Source organism: Branchiostoma floridae, chromosome 18 (genome assembly GCF_000003815.2).
Source record: "Branchiostoma floridae strain S238N-H82 chromosome 18, Bfl_VNyyK, whole genome shotgun sequence".
NCBI lineage: Eukaryota > Metazoa > Chordata > Leptocardii > Amphioxiformes > Branchiostomatidae > Branchiostoma > Branchiostoma floridae.
This window is the reverse complement of record NC_049996.1, coordinates 11588488-11611702: the sequence shown is the minus strand read 5'-3', so window position 1 is coordinate 11611702 and position 23215 is coordinate 11588488. Positions and strand designations below refer to the sequence as shown.

The 23215-nt window shown below is 40.9% G+C and overlaps 1 protein-coding gene across 3 annotated transcripts in view; it reads left to right on the top strand.

Moving 5' to 3' along the window:
* Positions 1-23215, top strand: part of LOC118405347 (retinoic acid receptor alpha-like) — a 151097-nt gene that overhangs the window by 79077 nt on the left and 48805 nt on the right. The window contains exon 1 of one of the 3 annotated variants that reach the window (XM_035804801.1): positions 9547-9661. The exons of the other annotated variants lie outside the window; for them this stretch is intronic. Coding sequence (XP_035660694.1) covers positions 9562-9661 — 100 coding nt within the window. The 5' untranslated portion in view covers positions 9547-9561. Of the gene's footprint in view, positions 1-9546; positions 9662-23215 lie in introns of those variants that run through there. 3 annotated transcript variants of the gene reach the window in all.

The following is a 23215-nucleotide window of genomic DNA, read 5'->3' as shown; positions in this document are numbered from 1 at the left end:
TACCCAGGGGAATTATATTGATGGCTTCAAGCATTGGAGTAGACGTTCTTAATTTGGGGAAGATTACGAACGAGCTGGTTAATGTAATACAATGTACTTGTACACATGTGGCTACGATCTGTTATAATTGGTATCGCGTCATAAAAACTATAACTTTGATAAATTGCAATTCTAATTCTTTTGGTATTTTACAAGTATCATATGAGCTCCTACCAGCTGTGTTTGTAAGCGCCATGATATCAGCTTTATAAACCTTTTTGTCAAGTGTGGTTAAATATTGAATATTGCTCTGCGTTGACTTTGCTTTGAAATGTGACAATCTGGAACTGGTAAAGAAAAAGAATATATTGTAAATTGTGTAGTTCACTTTGTCTTTTCGGTACCAAACTTTCACGTTTAAGAAAATTTAACTTGTTCTCGGAGCTAATTGTTCACGGTGAATGAATTATTTGTTATCGTCACGATGACAAATTATTTGTTATTGGTAATGATAAGTTCACATTACAGTCGTCACCGTGAGAAAACGTGAATATAAAAGTACATTGAAAAATCAGGAATCACAGTTTTCCTCCGTTGTTAACACCAACCTCCATTATGCAGACAAATCACAGAGTTATAACTTTGAAATGAAAGGTATTTGATTTGCAGTTGCTATAAAATCAAAATTTAAAAGCAAGTTCTAAAGATGAGGTTCTACCAACTAGACTGTTGTCAGCACTACCAAGCCATACTTAAATCATGCTTCGTTAGTCTGAGCTGAAGAAATCCACCCAATCGTACGCTCGTAAGTAACAAAACATCCGTGCTGGCACAGCGGATTGCGTTTACCTATTAGATGAATGGACTTGACCTCTATGCGTACACTGTCCTTGAGGTCACGCAGGTCAAAAGGTACCATCAGATATGACTACCAAAAAACATTGAAAGCATTTTTGATGCTTTACTCTTGAATGGTCGTCCTTTTTACTGATAACAACATGGGATATTTATATAACCAGGTAACGTTGTATCAAATCTAGGAAGGAGAATATGTTATAAGACAGAATAAGAAGGTCCATACATGGAGGGAAGTTACATGTGACTTTTAGGCAGAAAGTGTCTGCTTCTCTAACTTGTGATATTATTTTCATACGACTTGGTAAAAGCGTAAGTCTCTCATCAAGAAGGAAGCTATATTTTCATGGATTTTGCTTGCTCACTCACTCTCGCTCGCTCGCTCGCTCGCTCGCTCACTCATTCAATCACTCACACTCACGAAGAGCCAACTAGATTCACCACATGTACAAGAATTTAATAATTCTTTGATTTTGTAGAATTTATTTTTTTAAATTTCATTTTCATTTTGTTTGGTGAACATTTTCTCTACTTATTTCCAGCCCTCAGGCCATATTAATTAAATTTCTTGAATCCTGAATTTTAAAAGTGAAAATATAGCAATCTAGGACATCATACAGCTAGAGGGTAGGGAGGAAAACTTGAATATGACTATCGTTGAATATGACTGTATTCACCCCATAAAACTGGGTGGCACAAACTTGGTTGCCAGGCTTCATTATCATTCTGTTTTTCCATCCTAAGGGTTTTTTAAATCTTTTTTTTTAATCCGAGAACCAACAACGTAAATTGTTGTGGCCTCAGCTGGATACGACCGTCCCCTTCGGTGGTACTTTGCATATATCGAGGGACTGCCCGCGACTGTAACCCTGTTCTGTCATGCTGGTTTCATCTCCAAAGTTGCGATAATCCCAGGGATCCATCTCTGTCACACACTCAGGGTCCTCCCTGACTCCCTCATTCATTACTGTAATGGTGGAATAATGGGCGCCGAGATACGATAACAAAAGTACCGGCCGATTCCGTCCCTCGATGTGGTGCGAACGACATCCGTCTGCACTTTCTGCCTCTTTGTGAGATGGTCGTCTTTTTGCGTTGAGCTTCTGAATACAGATAGGCAGAGTTTGTGCACATTTGGCGATAGCAGCAATGACAGTCGATTCTTTTCCATTGTACGCTAGATAGAATGTTTTAAAATGTTCATATTTATAGAGCTATAACAATTGTGTAAAACCTACAAAGTATGTAAGTTCATTTGCTTTCCTGTTTCATTTCTTGGCAGAAAGCAGAAAGGTTTTTATGGTATTTCAAATTCATAGTTGAAACATTATACTTGGCGTGGCCTCAGTGTAAGAATCAAATGATTAAGTTGCTATAATAATCACCATTGCCACTACAATGTTAACATGAATCAGGACTTTTCCAGCAAGGAAAGCATGATTGTTTCAAGATAGCGACAAGCGTGACAAAGTGCCTTAGCCCTACCTTGCATTCTATTCATCTCATACATACGTCAGTAGATTTTACAGCCTTAGTGGTTCCTGGTGCCTCTGGGATTGTAAAATGTAACAGTTACCTAGGTTTGTCTGCATACCTGCCTACATGTGCCTACCTGGTACAGGTGACATGTAAAATCATCTGCACCTTAGAAATTGTATCTGCATTACTCTGCTAGAAAAGCAGATTTATGAGATATGGATCAAGCTTTTATTTTCCATATTTCAATAAAGCAAATTCCACTTGTATAGAATAATGTAACTCTTGAAACTTTCACATTTTTTTCAGTTTTCAAAGGGACCTCTCCACGGCAAATTTATGGCACTACAAATATGCGTTTCCAATGTATTACTATTCTACTGCAGAATTGTCTCAACCATGAAATTAAAACACTGCAAAAGCCTCCCTTCCCAGTGCTACCAGCAAATAAAGTTCCTGCAAAAATAAATGAATAGAACACAGTGCAGATAGACATCAGAAATACCTGCACAGCAACATTGTATTTCAAGCCCAAGTAATACATGACAGATGGTATCTACATGTCCATGAGACTTTAACTTTTGCCTTTTTTTATGTGGTGGAATGCCTTGCTGTTTTTTTCATCCTGTGTGATTTCTATACACCTTGCTTTACCAGTTTGCATGTAAATGCATGTACTTGATGCTATATATAATTGTGCTATTTTTATTTGCTCTTCAATGATTTTATAGCAGGTCTAAATCCTAGGATATTCAGATGAGCAAATTATTGTTAAATGATTTGCTTTTTCACCCACTTCTTATAAACTTTTGTGGTTTGCCAAACAGTTTTGTAATGTTACTTGCTATACTTTAATCTGTCATACCTGTATTTGTCATTTATCATGTCAAAATATAGCAGTATCCTTATTTTTGCTTGGCATCTTGCCTTCTATTATTTTTGTCTCTAAACAGCCCTTATATTACATGTTTTTTGTGTTTAGTCACTTCCAAATGTCAAGAATGCAAGCTACATTTCTCTTCTTAAATATATCTTCTCGTACTCTAAATTCATGCTCTTTTCGTATACTCTAATTCATGACATAAAAGAACCATTCTTGCGATTTATTCTGTTTTAGAACACATTGTGCTTGTAAGAAGGCTTTGATTGTGCAACAAGACACCATTATTTGACTGAAAAGCACCACAGAATTAATGAATAGCAGCACGCTCCTTGTTGAAAGCCCGGGATATTCACGTTGAGCTTTATGGATATCCGACTTTCACGGGGTATTGTGCGATAAAACTTTGATATATGACCAGATGATACGGGATAACGCACAGCCTGATATCGTCCCACGTACAACCAGCGACTTGTGTCCTCGCGGAAATGCAAGACATTTTTCACCGGGAATAGATAACAAAGCCGGCGGTAATCTACGCCCTCCCAGAAGCCCCGGCACTTCTACGCAACTTTCGGACTAATTCTATCCCTTTGTGCATCGGTCTTACGCATTGTGCTTGTGCAATCACCGAGATTTATTCTTTCTCAGAAAGCCTTGTAGGAAATTACAGAAATGCCTTTCAATCTCCTATTCTCTACACCTGACCTTCCTCTCCCAGCTCTCTGTGTCCTACATATTGACAAACAGCTTTTGCCTTCTGCCATGATTGATCACTGGTAGTGGAGGTGATTAAATTGGATCTCAGGTCAGAAGGTCCTGGGTTCCAATCCCTGAGGGATTAGAACCTATATTCTTGGTGGCAGGCCTTTGTCTCTTCCTGTCAGGGTTGGAAAGAAATTTGAGGAAGTTTGAGGAAGATCTTCCTTGAAAGTTTTGGGTAAGGACTTAAAAAGATGGAGTGAATTGAGCCTCTATCTTTTGTTTTCTTTTGATAAGTCACAAGATCAACCCTCATTTATTTCTTCATGGCGAGAAGTAACTTTCAGAGAGGCATTAGGCTGTTGATCATATTTCTGGCTGTCAAAGGTGAGAAAAGAAGATGAATTGTAGAGTACATGTGGTGTGCCCTAGTATCAAGAAACTGTGACCTACACGTCTGAACATAAAGCATGTTATTCTGTTTTATTACCTGTCATTTATCAAAAGATAGCCTCCATTCTAGCTAATCAATTGGAAGTTCACTGACTGCTATTTGTAAACTGGACTACCACTGGGAAAGTTCACAAGGAGTTAATGTTGCCATGGTGTTAAGTTTTTAAAATGCGCAATTTTCAGCTTTTCAACAACTTCTGTAAGTTGGCGGTCTCAGATCTTTTCTGCATCATAAGTCTTCATTTTTAAGTGTGGAATTAGAATTTTCTTCACTTTACCACCCATTAAGTGCAAACTCACAAAACGTCCCAATTTTGTCTTATTTCTACCAAAATACCATCATTCTTACTGTAGCCTCCCACTGTGTGTGATTTTCCCGGCTCCACATTGACTACTCAAGCTGGGAAGGCCCGTCTACCATAGGATTGCTGCTGGTAGAACTTCGGTCCAATAATTACTGATGCATAAATGTTACATTTTTCATACTTAGGGTCATTTGTATCCTTCGCTATCTTGGCAGTCTGCCATGTAGGTTGCTATCCATTGCGGTTTGGTACCCCGTCCCCTGTATTGCATGTCGCACTGCCATTTTGGTAGGGAACACTTTATCAATATATATCCATCTTTCAGCATGGCAGGCAGAACAGCAGCTATTAGTTTCTCTGCTCGAGACTCTTACATTGTTCTAAAGCATAAAACTGTGAACGTAATTGAAGTAGGATATGAAAACTTGATGAATCTGTTTGAGAAGTTGGCATTTTTTCTTTGTGATTCCAGGCTTGTTGTCCATCCATCCATCCATCTATCCATCCATCTGTCCATCCATCCATTTATCCTTCCATCCATCCATCCTTCCATCTATCTATCCTTCTGTCCATCCATCCATCCATCCATCTGTCCATCCATCCATCTATCCTTCCATCTATCTATCCTTCTGTCCATCCATCCATCCATCCTTCTATCCATCCATCCCTCTATCCATCCATCCATCCATCCTTCTATCCATCCATCTATCCATCCATCCTTCCATTCATCCTTCCATCCATCCATCTATCCATCCATCCATCTATCCAGCCATCCATCCGTCCATCTATCCGTCCATTCATCCATCCATCCTTCTATCCATCCATTCATCTATTCTTCTATCCACCCATCCATCCATCCATCCATCCATCTATCCACGGATCCATCATTCATCCATCCATCCTTCTATACATCCATCCATCCTTCTTTACATTCATCCATCCTTCTATCCACCCATCCATCTGTCTATCCATCCACCCACCCACCCATCCATCCATCTATCCATCCTTCTAACCACCCATCCATCCTTCCATCCATTAATTCCTTCCATTTAACTATCTATCCATCCTTCCTTTCATCAATCTAATGTTCCTCACCATCCATCAATCCCTCCCACTATACTTCTATGAGCAGATCCATCCATCTTCATCCAACCCTCTGTCTGTTATTACTTTCGCCCATCTATATTTATAAACAATGCCATTGAAATCCTACTGTCATCCCAAATTTGTGGGATGCAGTTTGGAGATGAAATGCTAGGGGGCGTTTTGCCAGAACATAAAACCTGATGAAGGATGACCGTCTGTCCCATTCTGGCAGTTATGGCTCCTTTGCACTGGCAGCGACAGGCCAAATGCTCCCATTCTTTATAGTTCCTCCACAGGAACTGCAATAGAATAGCGGCATTTATCCGCCCCATTTCATCGGCAGTCTGCGCCATAAAGCAGGCACTTTGCATGTCTGATCAAACCCTGCACATTCACTCCATCCATTTAGGAAAACATTAAGTGCAAAATGTATTTGTAAGGCTCAAATTTAGCTCGGATGGGATGTTTTGGATCTCCCTTTCTGGGATATTTTTGCTTTGGAATAAAAGGCCAGTGTGTAATAGGGTCATCAATACACATTTAATCTTCCCATGACATGAATCAGTCTGCAGGCAGGAGATATGTTATGGTACTGCTGGTTGTTCTACTCTTTTCTGTCAGCTGCCGTCGACAAAAGAAGACACTACGGTAACAAATAGTTATACTTAAAGCTTCATAAAATATCTCATGATGACTTTGATACATCCTCTTGCTCAAGATCTATCATCTAGGGGGACAAACTGAATTCTAACTGTGTGTGTGTTGTTAGTTTGGATATGTAGCATTAACATATATACTTAAGGTAAAATTGTGCATGCAAAAGCTGAAATTCAAAGGTGAAAACGTTTAAGTTGCATAGTTAGTTATACAGTTTGTACTTTTAATCATTAAGGCAGTGTAGGAAACAATCTTTCAAGCTCTATGCAAAAGTTACAATGAAAAGAAATTGAAACTTTAACGTCATATGGTTAATTCTACTTGGCTGTAGCCTGTGTATTTGGTAAAGGCCTAATTTGAATGTAGAGTCTTGTTTTAGATGCTTAAGTTCAATTTGCTACAGTTAAAAGCGAAAGATTCCTTTTGATAGCTTGAAGGCTTTATGTTATGTACAGTGTAGGTTTATGATATGAAGCAACCCATAGAATTTGACAGATCATTGAGAATGGGGCAGTGAGAAAAACTAATGGCTTCCCATCCCCAAATAAGCACAGAGATTAAGATTTAGTGAGATAACCTCTTTAAACCTTGAACCACGTGAACCCACACTCCATGCACAAGCCACGTTTATGTGGCCCATTCACCGCTGCCCTCCTGTGAGGTTTATGGTAGGGAGAGAGACATGTTAGCCTTTATGGTCTTTAACAAGTGTATCATTGACCAAACCATTGGGTCGGTGTAACTGCCAATATAATGTTGTAACAATTCCCATTTAGGACGTTATGGGCTGTGCAATGGTAATCACTGTTAGCATGGTCAATGGTATAGAACAGGGAGGGCTGACGGAGATAGAAGGCTATCTTCAGTGCATGGAGGAAGGATTTGGAGCTGAATTTTTGTGGACTTACATGTACATTGCCAACATACTCGCTTGAATGTCATTACATTTTCTGTGCTGCCACCATATTAATGCTTTGAGAAGCTTCAGAATTTACTGTTAAATGTTGTTGGCCTTTCTGAATATACTGTTAAGTGTTACCAGCATTACTAAATTTACCGTTTAATGTTACCAGGATCCCCCATGCATACCCTCTTGAAGTCTAATGCTCTCTCTCGCAAGAAATTTTTCTCAAGAGCCGTATATATAATTATCCCAAATATATTATACTTACTTGATCTTGTACATCATTGAACATATTCAAATGGTTTCTTCTCTTTCACAAAACATGAATTCAAGACACGAAAACAGAATCAAAATTGCAAAGGATAAAGGCTTTATCACCAGAATATTTTAGACTGAATAGTCCAGTTGTTTGTGCCTGGACAAAACTGTTGAACCGAGTTACAACCATCCCCTATGGGTTGGGGGTGGGTGCAGAGTCAAGGATAAACCCCACCATTTAGACACAGTATAAAGTAACTTTCAATGCCACCTTTGTCTGTTTTATAGACAGGGACCGATTGACCATCTGTCGACAAAAACATGGCCTGGAAATATTCATTTGAAGTTGTGAGTTGCTCAATTGGACGGCGCATTAACGTTCGATCAAAGGAATGAATTACTTAAAGACAAAAAGTAAGAAAGAAGTCCAATCTTTTCTGCTTTTAGCATTAGGTTTTTCTTTATGCTGTATAATGTATATCTTATAACATGATATGATACGCTAGCTAATCTAAGAAAGACAACCCAAACAACTTTGATAGCAAACTAAGGAGGTGATGAAGCATTGCAACTTGTCTTGTGGGACATTTAGATTCTATACACTGATAAAACCTGTGAGCTTGTTCTTTAAAGTGTGTATAGAATTGAATGTCAGATGTCATCATAAAAATGCAGAGTTACAAGGCATAGCAGAAAATATGAAGAAAAAAGCAATGTGATGTTTTTGTGTTTGTCTTTTAAGTAAATATTAACCATTATGAACTAAGTCAATGAGGGTTAGACATCCAGGTAATAAGATAGGCCAAAAAGTAGTTACTCAAGCAACTGGATATGATTTGGGGAATGGTCAGACATTTCTCCTGAGGTGTACCCTTACCAAGATGTTAACCAGATGCCAAGGCCACCCCTGAAGCCAAAATAAGCCGCTCTGTTTTTATTCACCTTGAGCTCTCAGATCATATTCTGCTGCTCTACAATGTTTTCACTCCCTGTTTATTTTCACAATCTTTAACTTTAGTGGCAACTTGTCGTACAGTTCACAGTTTAAAGAAATCCAAACCCAGAGAATAAGATAAAGGTTTCACAGCTTTCTGTAACTTTGAGAGAAAATCAAACAAATTTTTATTGAGAGAAGCAGCTATATATTATTATATACAAATGTAGGCCTTGACTTTTCTTGAAGGCATAAACATCCTTTTTGTGGTTAATTTCCTTGCACAGTAACTTATAAGAACACTTTGGTTTCCTGGACATGAGTTATCATCATGATGATAAATGTAGTGGATGAAAAGTGTTATATCAAGTCATAAAGTTTGAAAGAACTTTGCCCTGGTGACCTCTGGGTGACCTCTACCAGCCTGGCAGACACTCAAACTACCAGTCTACACTACTGTCAGTCATTCTAAGAAAGGGAGGCTAAAGTCTTGCTAGTATGATATTAGCGAGTAATCCAATCTTGTTGTCTTGACAAGTAGTTAGAAGGTGCCAGAGGGCCCAGGCAGTTCTTACCATTTGATCTTTATGTGTTTTTGATTACGGTGTGAAGCGAACCATGCCTGGTCCTGTTGACAAACTTTTATGAGCCCCTCCCACCCCTCTGTGGGGCGATCCTCTGACCTTTTGGTGACCTCATCTGCCCCCCAACCCAAGGTCCTCCCTAATAGCTTGTGTACTCAAGAGTACAAGGTCAAAGCAGTCATCACGGTAGATCTGTCAACGTGAAAAACACACACATTTACGCCACTTTTGGGTCCGATTTGGAGGATTTCTGGAAAAACATTCAAAAGCAGTAAAACCAGTGCTCTGTCACCCTACTTGGGATTTATAGTTGGAGTCTGGGACTTTATGAGCTAGTTAAGCCAGAGTTATGAGAAGAATTTACATCCGAAATAAAAAGACGGCTTCCAATAAAGTGTCTAGACTTGCAGGTCCAGATTCCAGCCGTGCGACACAGACGCCACACACACACTCACACTCACACAGTGTACATGTGAGCCTGCACAGGGATGGACATGGACATGGACAGCACAGGCATCATGAACGAGAGCCAGTATGAGTGCATGGCAGCCGCTGCCGTGGCTCACCTTTCTATGTGGTGTTCTTTTGGTAGGTTTTCTTTTGCTTTCTTTAGTTTTGGCCACACTTCAAGGTCAGTCAAGCCAGAGGTAGATATGTAGTGTGCTGACTGGGGTGTTCGGAATTACCTGTCCGGTCCGGACCGCGGAATTACCGGTCCGGTCTGGTTTGGGGGCGGAAAAACCGGTCCGACCTGTTCTGCGTGTAGCTACGCCCCCTGGCAGAATTGAACAGAATTGCATGTTGTATGGTGTGTTCCTGTATATCACAACATGGAGCGCACTGATTGGATGTATGGGGGTCTGCATGCTAATGTCACTGTTTACGTCAGATCGATCGGCGACGGTTAACATATACATTGCACTGGTGGAAAGTTTGCCATGACCGAAGCACTGAACGGAACCTACTGCCAACAACACTCACTGTAGTAAAACAGTCACTTTTGAACACTAACGTTATCGTAGATTACGATGGGGCGATTACGATTAGCATAATCGTGTACACGCCGTAAATCCGATCGTAATACGGCCGTATTTACGGGACGGTATCACGTGAAGAGCGGTCGATTCTCACCTCACCTCACCTCACCGGTCGGTTGTATTCAGAATATTCATTGAATACCGTGTACACGGAATATTCATGAGCATTATTATTAATCAAACAGCCTGATTTACGGCAGAAATTTAACAGCGTCTGGTCGGAAGGGCGGGGTTCTACCGCGTATGCAACGTAATTAGACTGTGTTTAAGTAAAATGGCTAGCCGATCTTAAACTTTTGCTATTTTCCTAACACGAAAGAACAATTCTCATAACCATATTTTCTTTGAAATAATTCTTCATTCAAAAATATGTGTATTCAAACAATACTGAGATAAATGCAACCATTGCAACGTCAATATAAAGCGCCTGTACATGTTCGCAGAAAACCAAACATAACCGGACAACACAAGTCACCGGCAACTTTGATATTGCCGCCGGGCGTGATCAAGATCGGGAACATGCACCATTGCGCAGTTTGAAAGCCACCTTTGAATTTTGATAGGAATATCTGTGCACAGCAAATACATATCTGGAATGGTGCAACTATGTATTTTAGAGCTACTACTTACTCGCTTTCTATTAGATATGACCAAAGATGTTATATACACTATAGAGTTTAAAGGCACTTTTCTCCTTGGTATGACACACGCAGTCGGCGTGGTTTTGTGTGGGGTTCAGAAAGTGAGGAATGTTGTCAAACTTTGTGGTTTTGAGCGGATGTATGGGACCTACATTATTGAAATAGAAACCAATAGATGTTTTCTGCGGGTGAATATGTTTAATAGATGTTCAGATACCGGTAGCATTGTAGCAAAAATGGGTCTGACCCGGACCCTCTTGCCGCGCCGCTCAATATGATTGACACATATGCGGGCGGGGCGCGGCTTCTTTGAGTTTGACCAAGGAGGTTAATCGCATTGGTTTGACGGCATGTTTTCAAAGAATGGGCCTGTGCTATATACAACTATCAGCACGGGGCTTGTTTTTCCACAGTGTTTGATTATGTTTCTTGGTTTACTTTATTTCATAGCGATATTTAGTACCGATTAATATATTTTAGGTATTTTGGAATAGCATGTATCGTAAACCCACATCGTAAAGTTCAACAGGCGTGCACAAATTGTTAGACAGATTCAGTTGTGATTTATACTGATATATGGTGCCACCGCGACTTAAGATGACAAAGGCATGGAAGTTCATCTTACATTTAGCGATGTACCTACCGTATTTCCACATTTGGAATAGATGATGGTCGATCTGGTAGCTGCACAATGATGATGGAAAGCTCTCGTATGAACTTACCTTCCAGGTTTTAAACGTTTTATGATGTGTACATGTGTATTCTCCAAATTAAAGGAGCTGGAACAGTTTTTCACCTATAATTTTCAGCAGCTACACTGTAGTTGTAGATTATAGAATCAATAAACAAGGTTTAAAATGGGGGTACATCGTCACCACTGTTAACAGCGATATTTTTGTACAAGCAAGGACGTTACATCTGATGTAACGTCCTTGGTACAAGCAGAAGATTATATGTTCTTTTGTTTTGGGGCTCATTCATACAACCCCCTCTCGACATTTCTTGCAGTATGAATCGGAAATGCAATTTTTTTAATATATGGACGATGGACTTCTATAATGCTATTTTTTTATATCAAGATTTTGAAATCAAGAGCTCATGACAGTTATTGCCTCATGTTAGTGTCAGTTGTTAAACCAGGACATCAGAATCTAGGATCGCTGCAAGGTTGAATGTACTCCAGGCCGTCGGCGAGGAAAACAACTCCTCTAGCCGGCTGACTCCCCTAGCGTACCATTGACTCTATTTGTCCATTTTCTACAATTAAACCACCGATCCGCGAAGCCTGGTAGAGGCTAGGGCTTCTTGGTGGAGCTGCACCCCCGACGATCAGCAGTGTGCAACGGATGGAACCCCGAATCCCTTTATTCTGACTTAGAAATGTAGCTACCTAATAATAGTACATTTTGTATGTAGTGTATGTAGTATATACATAGAAGTAAGTGTAATATTAGTTGCGACTTCACAAGTTTCAACAGATACGGTTAATTAGTTACGCCAAACAACACAACATTGAACAGACATATACGATCAACAAATACATTAAAGCACATAAAGTTGAAAGAATGCCTTGTATTGATTTCGTCGGTGCGACGATCAGGAGCGGCAGTCAGCGATGTTCCGTCAGGAACAGGTAGGTCTTGTTGGGCCCCTCGGCACCCTCGACGACCAGCAGCATTATTTCAAGTCGTCGGATGAAAACATAGTTATCGTCTAGTAAAGTAGTTGTGATATCAATAACTAATTAAACAAGGACCATCAGCTTATCTAGAAATACATAGTATATCCGGGCATATGGTTACATTATACAATGTATATTGTAAATTGTATATTGTATTACACAATGTATATTAAATATATTCCGGCTTTCTAAGAAGAAAAAAATATCCGAAAAGTCCGCCTCTAGAAAAGTAGCTATGATATCAATCAATTCCTAACAAATGAGCATCAGCTTATCTATAGAAATGACCGGAAATGATCTATAGAAAGTTATGACCGGGCATAATATGGTTCTACAATTTCACCTTGTACATGTATATGGTAAATAACCAACTCAGGCAAACCTTATATTTCCACTTGCAAAGAAAAAAAGGTTATACTCAGTGAGACATTTGTAATGGGAATATTAGAAATTGTCTCCGATTTCTAACGTAATGTAGGAAGTTCTACACGATCCTGAAAAGCTATCGTTCGGCAGTTTGTGGACTTCTGTCGACCTGATCAAAGGGTACCGATGTGCTAAGTAGGTTAGGGATATCATTACAGAGGAAGCCGCACGACTGCCAATCACAATCACAACCATAGTAACAGCCAGGCTGTGGCATTGTCGGTCTGTGGAATTTGAATTAAAATACAAGTGTTGTTTACTTTTGGAAATGAATCAAGCCAAGAGCTCCAAAGAACAAACCACTGTATTTTAGGTTCTCTGTGGTATTATTATCATTATCTAATTCTACGCACTCGATGTGTAACGAAATCAGCACGAGTCTGCGACAGTGTAAGACGCCAGGCACACCCGGACTGTCACTCTTGTTTCAACTTTTTCCCACGCGTTCAGCTGGCCGACACGAGACTGCCGAAACATTGAAAGCCCACCTTTGGTCAATTCCTGTCAAATCTATTTCCAACATACAAATTAAGATGACTATTTGGCACTTTGCCTTGGTTTAATTCGAATATATTAGGGTAACCCACGACTCACGGTTTCGGCTCTGAAAACTACACGGGCGTCTTTCCGATCGGCGTGCGAGCTTTTGCAGGTGATTACATGGGATTGTTGTCTTCAAAACAAAAATATTCGTCTTTAGCGACAAGTGTAAGACAACAATCAATATCGATCACGGTAAAATCTGTCATTTATATAGAGAATGTGATATGGTTTGTCAAGCTGGCTTTTCTTGATAGGTATATTGAATTTTTGCATGATGAAATGCAAAATGACGATTGCGATTGCAAGTGTCTGAAGATTTCCCAGACTTCAGTTCTTTGATCACGATCCTATTTTCACGATTCCATATATGAAATGAAAGCCGGCCCAACAAGAAAATCTCACTCTGATCATACTCTGATCATTGTCGACCTATTATTTGTCTTAAGCTAGTGTCGGTTTTACTGCTTTGAGTGTTGTTGGCAGTAGGTTCCGTTCAGCGTATCGGGCATGGCAAACTTTCCACCAGTGCAATGTTTATGTTAACCGTCGCCGATCGATCTGACGTAAACAGTGACATTAGCATGCGGACCCCATGCATCCAATCAATGCGCTTCATGTTGTGATATACGGGAACACAGCATACCAATTGCAATTCTGCTATTTTCTGCCAGGGGGCGTAGATAAACGCAGAACAGACCGGACCGGTTTTTCCGCCCCCTAAACAGACCGGACCGGTAATTCCGCGGTCCGGACCGGACCGGTAATTCCGAACACCCGTGCTGACTGTACATCAGGACTGCAGTGTACTATAGTCAAAAACAGACCTCAAGAGACTTTCAATCTGTTCAACAAATCAGCAAAGAGTAGTTGTCTCTGCACAAGATTTGAAAGAAGTTTCACAAATATATCTCTTTCTTTAATTATCAACTAGTTGACAGGTCTTACTAGAAGCAGAAAGGTTTTGTGGGAAGTAGACCTTAGACTACTGTTACAGTAGCTCTCCTGGCTTTAGTGCTTGAAATTTATATTTTTTTACACATAGCTCCTCGAAGCTTGAAAGATAACCTCTTCCACTATGGATTTAGAGAGAGATCTACTAGTAGACCTTATGACAACTTTAACTTGAAAGTTTAAGCCACTATCTGGTCTTGAAACTGGATCCTCTGCATGTTGGCAAGTGATCAACGTCTAACACTGAGACTTGGGACATGCAAGTGCATGGTGATTATGTGTCCTAGAAACAGGGTCTGGACCCCACACGTTTCTGCATTCTTGAATTCATCACCTTGGTATCATAGAGAGACATTGGAGTAAGGGTATACAATTGTAACAGATACAGGTATCATTGGAAAATCTGTTGTAAATCAAAATGGCTGTTCAAACCTTTTACTACAAGTAGTCCTACTTGTGTGTTAAATGTTGTCTGCTTCAGTACAGGTACTTAGCAGAGGTTAATGACCTCTTAAGCCAAGGTAGATGTTTGTTTTGTTTTTGGCTTGTGGCCATTTATTTTTGGACTCGTCCCTGGTTTTGACAGTTTTAACAAAGAAAAACATTCCCTGTCTCTATGAACTCAAGGACAGGCTAAGTGGGGACATATACGAAAACAGTGACCTTAATTGGGAGGTGTCCAGAGAAAGGGAGCAGAACCGAAACTTCTTGCAATTTGTACAGCACTTATATATGTAGCAATTTCAAGCATCAGGCCTAGATCAAAGGTCACAAGTTCTAATCCCAACCTTACTGCTGTACTGTGACAATCGTTACCTATTCTTTCTGCGCAGTGATTGACTCATCCATATGAAGCTATGGGGTGGTGCCTGGAGTCGCGCGAAGATGTGATACATATAACATTCCCCAGACTGAGTGGGTGGGTGGGTGGGCGGGCGAAAAAGAAAAACTGCGCTCCATCGTGCCTACCTCTTTTCCCTTGTCCCACTCCTTCTATCCCATGTTCACGTCTTCGACGGATTCCAGGCTGTGCGGATGAGTCCGTCAAACTGCATGTGAATAGTCTATCCTGCCTTTATATGGGATTGGGTCTTCGCCTAATATAGGCATCGCCAATCACAGCGCAGGAAAGATAGTTACCTATTCTTTCTGCGCAGTGATTGACTCATCCATATGAAGCTATGGGGTGGTGCCTTCCGTCGCGCCTCTTCTTTTTAGTATCATTACCTGAGTTGCGTGGCATCCCAGCTTCTTGGTGCGTGTGTGGTTTCTAGGAGACCAACCGCTGACTCCACACTAATAGGGAACGCGTGCGGTGTATACTCAAGGACGACAGTGGACGCATAGTCAACATACTCAACATAGTCTATTGACAACTTCTTATGGAACCATTCCATGATGGTAAACAACCAGCACCACACAGTGCGTGACGTAACCACTAGCGGACTCTACCACTTATATGGGTGGTGGTCCAGACCTACCATAACAATCACTATACAATATTGGCGCTACTATTCTTCCTTCTTACATATGCATACCTCCTACTATTCCTAATCTCATCCTAACTTTCCTTCACTCCATCGTTCATAAATATCCATACCTCCTACTATCCCCAATCTCATCTTAACCTTCCTTGACTCTATCGTTCTCTCCCACTCTCATCCTTACTTCTCCCACTCTCATCCGCCAAGTTCTTCACACCATCATTCTCTATTCTTTTCTACCCCAACCTCCATTCATTATTCTTTTATTCGTGTCCTGCTTATCGGAAGTGAATCAACTACAATAAAACTAATGTGCAGTCTAATACTTTTTATTTCTTGCATCGCCGGCGGTCCTCTTCTAAAAAACTACTAGAAGTGTCCTCTGTCAGATGTTGCAAACTCCAAATATACTTCCAACCCCATAAATAGAATAGACACGCTACGTAACAATGGTCTATTATCGCAGCAGATGTAACTTTCGTATAACGGATCTCTCCAAATTCGACGTACACAAATGGCCCAGACATATTGCAAGAATAAATACCCAATATAATCCCATTTCTCCCTATCAGAACTCGGGTAAAAACAAAAAAAATGTCGACATTCGGTTTCAAATATTTGTTTCAACTGCCGTTTAGCAAACCAAGCTACGTCACATACATTGGGATAATTGTATCTAAACAAAAAATCTGTATTGAAGTGTTAGAGTCCTCCTCACTACTGTTCTAGCTTTTCACTGATAACAACCTCTCTGGAAAATCCACAGATCCTTGAATTGATACATACTTGACGAAACCAGTTTTGGCCAATGCCGTTTTGCGCTGGGTAGCCAACCCTATATTACTAGGTCTAGGTTGGAAAGCATATGTGATAAATTGAAGACATTCTATTTTATGTGCAGCAAAACCTTCATGTCTTCTATAAATAAGCCTTAACCCTGTGTGTGCCAATAAAGGCTGACAGTTAGAAAGTAAGCAGTGACCTTTTAAAACTGGCTATATTAACCTGAAACTTTTATAGCGTCATCTTTGGACTCATTACAGCTAAACATGTCAGATCTACCTACGAAACAAAATTAGACTTTGGCCTAAATGTTTCGATAAAACGACAAAATAACTGCTGCCTTTTAACTTTCGTGCCTCGTCAAGTTATCAACAAATTACTACCCAAGATACACGAACCTGTATTTATCCATGGCACTTTATATTAAACATGCTCCTTTTCAAATTACTTATAAACCATAAGCGCTGGAGTAAAGAAAATGGAGACAGACGAAAACAGCAAACCGATTTAATAACTAGTTGTTTCTCAACATTACAACGAAAAACATGTCACTTCCTGGACAAACTTCTGACGTTGATGTGTTCTAATTAAAAACAAGCAAATACAGTGGTCATCCCTACAGTGAACTCTAAGACAGTATAGATGTTCTTTTTTTTTACGAAGAAAGCGTTTAACAGACGCCCTCTAACATATTCTGTTACTTTAAGGCAAAATGGAAGTTCAGGTCACAATTCGAACGTACGAGAGAGTAAAAAATTCTGGGGCTGTTGTCTCTCTGTTTCTGAATTTTAAGTCTGGTTTTAAACTTCTTCATCCCTTTGCTTGGCCACCATCCCTGCCTGTACGCCGTCCTCCCATATGGTTTGCTGCGTGTACTTCTCAGCTGGCTGGTGGGTCTAAGTTGCTGAACTTGAGGTGGTATTTTCAGACGTCCTCGCATCACACCCACGCGCGTTGTACCGAATGCTTCCTGTAACATATTTATCATATTGCATGTCCTTCGGGATGAAGGTATCCTTTCTCTTGAAAACCTGTACCACCTAACGAATACGTCGTTGGTTACGAATGTTCTACGACAATGTTGCTCTGTGTCTTGTACTTCAAAGAAAACGTACGTGTACCAAGAATCATAGCGATACAATAGCGTGTTGAAAAACGAACGAATGATACTCGTAATTAGTTCAAACTCCTTGCAGTTATACGTATATAAGTGCCAACTTTTAATCTTGTGCTGTCCGTCCTAAAACTATCCACGACGTACTATTCTCTACATTGCACACCGTAATCTTCACAATTGTCGGCCTCGACTTCAGTGCTTCTGTAGATATTTTCTCAATCGCGTTAAAAACTGCCGTTCTCGTTATCTACACGGGGTCCATCAACAATCTGCCATGCCACAAATCTCACCAAAGTATCGGACAGTCTCGGTATGTACCATCACGAAGTTAACCAAAACCTGTCGTAGTCAGCCAGCCAAACTGTACTATTCTCATTTCCTACATGTGGCTGCCCTGTCGCACGACCAACTATATCAGCCTAGAGTTGTCCCTCGACTTGTCAAGTAACAAACCGAACGAAAACCAAGTCCTGTTATCAGCCTGAAGCTGTCCAATAACTAATAGTACGGCTCCATAGCACACAAAAATTGTCCTTCAGTCTTAAACTCCACCTGTGGTTGTCCCACAATTTGTCGCATAACAAACAAAATAAAAAACTGTCCGCCAGCCATGTTACCTACCTAGGCTTGTCTAAACAACCTGTCGTGCGACCAACCACTAACACCTGGGTAACAAATTTGGAACAACGTATCGTGCGATAACAGAAAACTGTCTAACAGTCTCTTTACTTCTCTAGTCCAAAAACTTTCCAACAGTCTTGCTGCTTACCTGGGGGTACTCAACAATCTGTCGTACAACAACACACAAAACTATCTAACAGCCTTTTTAATTCTCTGAGGTTGTCTAACAACCTGTCACACGACAACAACAAACAAAAATGTCCAACAGTTTTGCTGCTTACCTGGGGTTGCTAAACAATCTATCGTACGACAACCCACAAAACTGTCTAACAGCCTTTTTACTTCTCTGGGGTTGTCTAACAACCTGTCGCACGACAACAACAAACAAAAAATGTCCAACAGTCTTGTTGGCTTCCTGGAGTTGCTCAACAATCTGTCGTACGACAGCACAGCGTCACAAAACTGTCGAGCAGCCTTTTTACTTCTCTGGGGTTGTCTAACCAACCTGTCGCACGACAACAACAAACAAAACTGTCCAACAGTCTTGTTACCTACCCGGGGTTGTCCAACAACCTGTCATACGACAACAGCAAACAAAAAACTGTCGTACACTGTTGTTACTCTACCTGGCGTTGTCTCACTGCCTGTCGCACGACAACAAACCAAACTGTCCAACAGTCCTGTTACCTGCCTGGTGCTGTCCCACAGCCTGTCGCACGACAACAAATCAAACTGTCCAACAGTCTTGTTACTTGCCTGGTGCTGTCCCACAGCCTGTCGTACATCAACCAACCAAACTGTCCAACAGTCTTGTTACTTGCCTGGTGCTGTCCCACAATCCGCCGTACATCAACAAACCAAACTGTTCAACAGCCTTGTTACCTGCCTAGTGCTGTCCCACAGCCTATCGTACATCAACGAACCAAACTGTCCAACAGTCCTGTTACTTGCCTGGTGCTGTCCCACAGCTTGTCGTACATCAACGAACCAAACTGCCCAACAGTCCTGTTACTTGCCTGGTGTTGTCCCACAACCTGTCGTACATCAACAAACAAACTGTCCGACAGTCCTGTTACTTGCCTGGTGCTGTCCCACAGCTTGTCGTACATCAACGAACCAAACTGCCCAACAGTCCTGTTACTTGCCTGGTGTTGTCCCACAACCTGTCGTACATCAACAAACAAACTGTCCGACAGTCCTGTTACTTGCCTGGTGCCATCCCACAGCCTGTCGTACATCAACAAACAAAACTGTCCAACAGTCTTGTTACTTGCCTGGTGCTGTCCCACAGCCTATCGTATACATCAACAAACCAAACTGTCCAACAGTCCAGTTACTTGCCTGGTGCCGTCCCACAGCCTGTCGTACATCAACAAATCAAACTGTCCAACAGTCTTGTTACTTGCCTGGTGTTGTCCCACAACCTGTCGTACATCAACAAACAAAACTGTCCAACAGTCCTGTTACCTGCCTGGTGCTATCCCACAACCCGTCGTCCATCCACAAACAAAACTATCCAATAGTCTTGTACACTTACCCGGGGTTGTTCAACAACCTGTCGCATGACAACTACAAACAAAACTGTCCAACAGTCTTGTTACTTACCTGGGGTTGTCCAACAACCTGTCGCATGACAACTACAAACAAAACTGTCCAACAGTCTTGTTACTTACCTGGGGTTGTCCAACAACCTGTCGCATGACAACAACAACAAAACTTTCCAGCAGTCTTGTTATCTCTCTGGGGTTGTTTACAGCATGTCGTACGACAACAGCAAACAAAAACTATCCAACAGTTCAATTGTCCAACAAACTATTGCATGACACCAACCAGACAAAAACTGCAAACACTTTTTTTTTCTACCTAGGGTTGTCCAAGAACCTGTCAAGCGAGAAACCCAACAAAAAGCAAATCGGCTCATAAACAAAAATCAAATCACCTGAAATCTCGCTACAAACTCGAGGTTGTCTGCCGACCTGACGAGCAACAAGATAACAACCTCTAGCTGAGATATAGGACACACCTTAGGAAAACTGCCACAGTGGTTGACAGCTGTCCGAGCGTCTTGAGGCCTGGTCCCTCATGCAGCTTTTCGGGTTGCTGAATGCTGGCTGGTCCACAAAATGCAATGCCCAGAATCGCCGAACCTAACTTCAAAATTAAACAAAGCAAATATACAGAAAAAAAAACAAAGGAAAATACGTAAAATAAGGCAATACGTTCGACTCCTTCCACAACAACAAACGTGATAGGTAGACAAAAAACTATACCAAATACTGTCTAAAGCCTTTCAAACAACGTAACTTACCCATAGAGCTATCAGTGATAAGTTGAAGCCTCCGACTCTTTCTTGATAAAAAAGGTCGGGCTCTGCTCCGAGCGTGCGGAAACTGGAACAACGTTGTACCGCTTCATAAAGGCTCCTATGGCGAAAAGACGGGGTAAACGGCAGCCCTAGCGGTGGTTCAGCTGTATCAACATACCTAACTCACATGAGACAACACAAAATTAATCATACCAAGCCTATTTTACCAAAGAGAATCACTCACACCTGCGCACGCGAAACATGTGCGATGCGCAAACATATGCAAATTACGAGTCGCTAAACGAAATGAACGACAGAATAGTTGCTGACCAACAAAACACACCATAATCATACAAAAGGGGAAAACAGGAAAATAAAATCATGAAGGAACAAGAAAGAAAACAACCGAGGGATCCACTAGAAAAAACAGCCAACGTAGGAAGACAAATCAAAAATGGAAAATTCCACAAGACGCCAAAAATGGCGGCGAGCTCAAAACCTTGCGTACCTGCTTGGCTTGTAAATCCTACGCCCGTAGGAAACTACTCTATCTTCTCTGTTGTCGGCAATTTTCCCTACCCGTTCCCAGAAGGTCGTAGATATCGCAGACTTGTCCTGGTGAGTCTCACTGTCAAAAACAGTGTTACTGGTGCTCTGCTATGGAACGTCCGGCTCATACACAATGCTGCTGCGTCAGTCATGCTGGGGTCGGCCGTGCCGGCGGTGTCACTTGCCTTCTCCGTCGACGTCCTTTCAGACAGTACTGCATATACCTGTGATGTCTAACAAACGCCCAAAATAAGCGTCTATTCTCGCAGTGAGGCATGCTTTCTTCCATAACCCAGACACAATGCCCGGCACGCCAGTGTCTGCGAGAAGAACGGACCTCAGCATGACAAAGAGCGATACACGTGCAAAACGCAGACAACTCACATTCGTCCCTACGCAGCAACAATTTCTCGCAGTTTCACAAAGCAAAATAAAATACGAAATCTTCATGACACTAAAAGGGCAATCTTCGAATTCTATACTCCCTGTAAACGCAAACGAGGTAAATACTCGGTCTCTCTTCTACACCCCGAAAACCTGCTGGCGGTCTTTCTGTGGATCTTCTGTGTTTCCGTAGCCATGGCGTCGACGAACCGGCTGTGGGGAGGAGTCCGTCAAACTGCATGTGAATAGTCTATCCTGCCTTTATATGGGATTGGGTCTTCGCCTAATATAGGCATCGCCAATCACAGCGCAGGAAAGATACTGATATGTGTGCTGCTTGTTTCAGTGTTGTGCTTATCTGTTCATTAGTGCCTGTTGTAACACAATCTCACCATGCAGGATTGGAACCATGTCTTGAATGTTAAGGGGATAGAAAATTCCTGCACTGTTTTGGCCACACGTTGAAAGCGGTGTTGTATTAGAATTACTTGAAGTATGACACATGCTTTAACGGTAGCAGTGTCAGAGAGATCCCTCCTTGGTGAATGCCAAAACAATCTGTTTTTCTCACCTCATGAAAGGGCCGGGCCTGAATGCTCTTTCACCAAGAGCATAATCAGATGTTTTAATTGTAACTGGTAGAAGTCCTAAAGATTAATTAACATAAAGCGTAATCAGTGTGTTCTGCATAAAGCATAATTGCCATCTAAATTTAGTGTTAAGCGAAATCAGCCTACCAAAATTTAAAATCATTGCAGAATGTTGGCAAAGCTGGCCTTGCAGTAACTGTGGCAACTTATAGAAACCATGCCATTAAAAGATAATTTGCCAGCTCAATTTGCATACCTGCCAAAAGTTTTGTTCTAATGAGGATATTTTTACTCGGGATATCCTTTTATAACCGATGCATTAAGATATGAAAATATCTTTGATGTCCCAGTGGTCTAATGATTCCCTTGTGGCTCAGTAAGAATTTCATTAGCTTGTTCTTTAAAGCTGCTCAAGTTTCAAAGGAACATTCCTCCTGGCCAGTCAGACTTGCTTCCTTGCAATATAAAGGACAAAGACTTCAGATCTAGTATTTGTGAAAAAAAGACTAAGATTACAGTTTGGTACATACCTATAACCTAGATATTAACTTTAATACAATTTATACTCACTCACTATTGGAAATGCCGTGTTTTATTTCCCATTTGTTTAGATAGAGGGGATCAATATATTCAACATGTTGTTGTCAACTTTTGTTAATTAAAAGTAATATATAGAAAAGAAGATTTACAATATGTAAAGTAATACTAATAACTACAGCTTTGCATCATATGTGAAATATTCAAGAAAAGATGGTTCTACTCAATAATCAATACATTATCTTTGCCAAGGCACTCTTCTAGTTCTACAGTGCATTTCAGTAATGTTATTCTATCGACTGTGGATTCTTGGGGGACTATTTGACTACTATCAGAGGAACAATATACTTTTACTGATATTACAAGTTAAAATAAAACATATTCCTTAAGGGAGGTATGATTGATTCACAAAAAAAAGTTTATCTAAACTTGAACAAACTTTTGAGGCCTGTTCTCTGTTACTGACGTTTATAGCTAATATTGAAGATTTGGC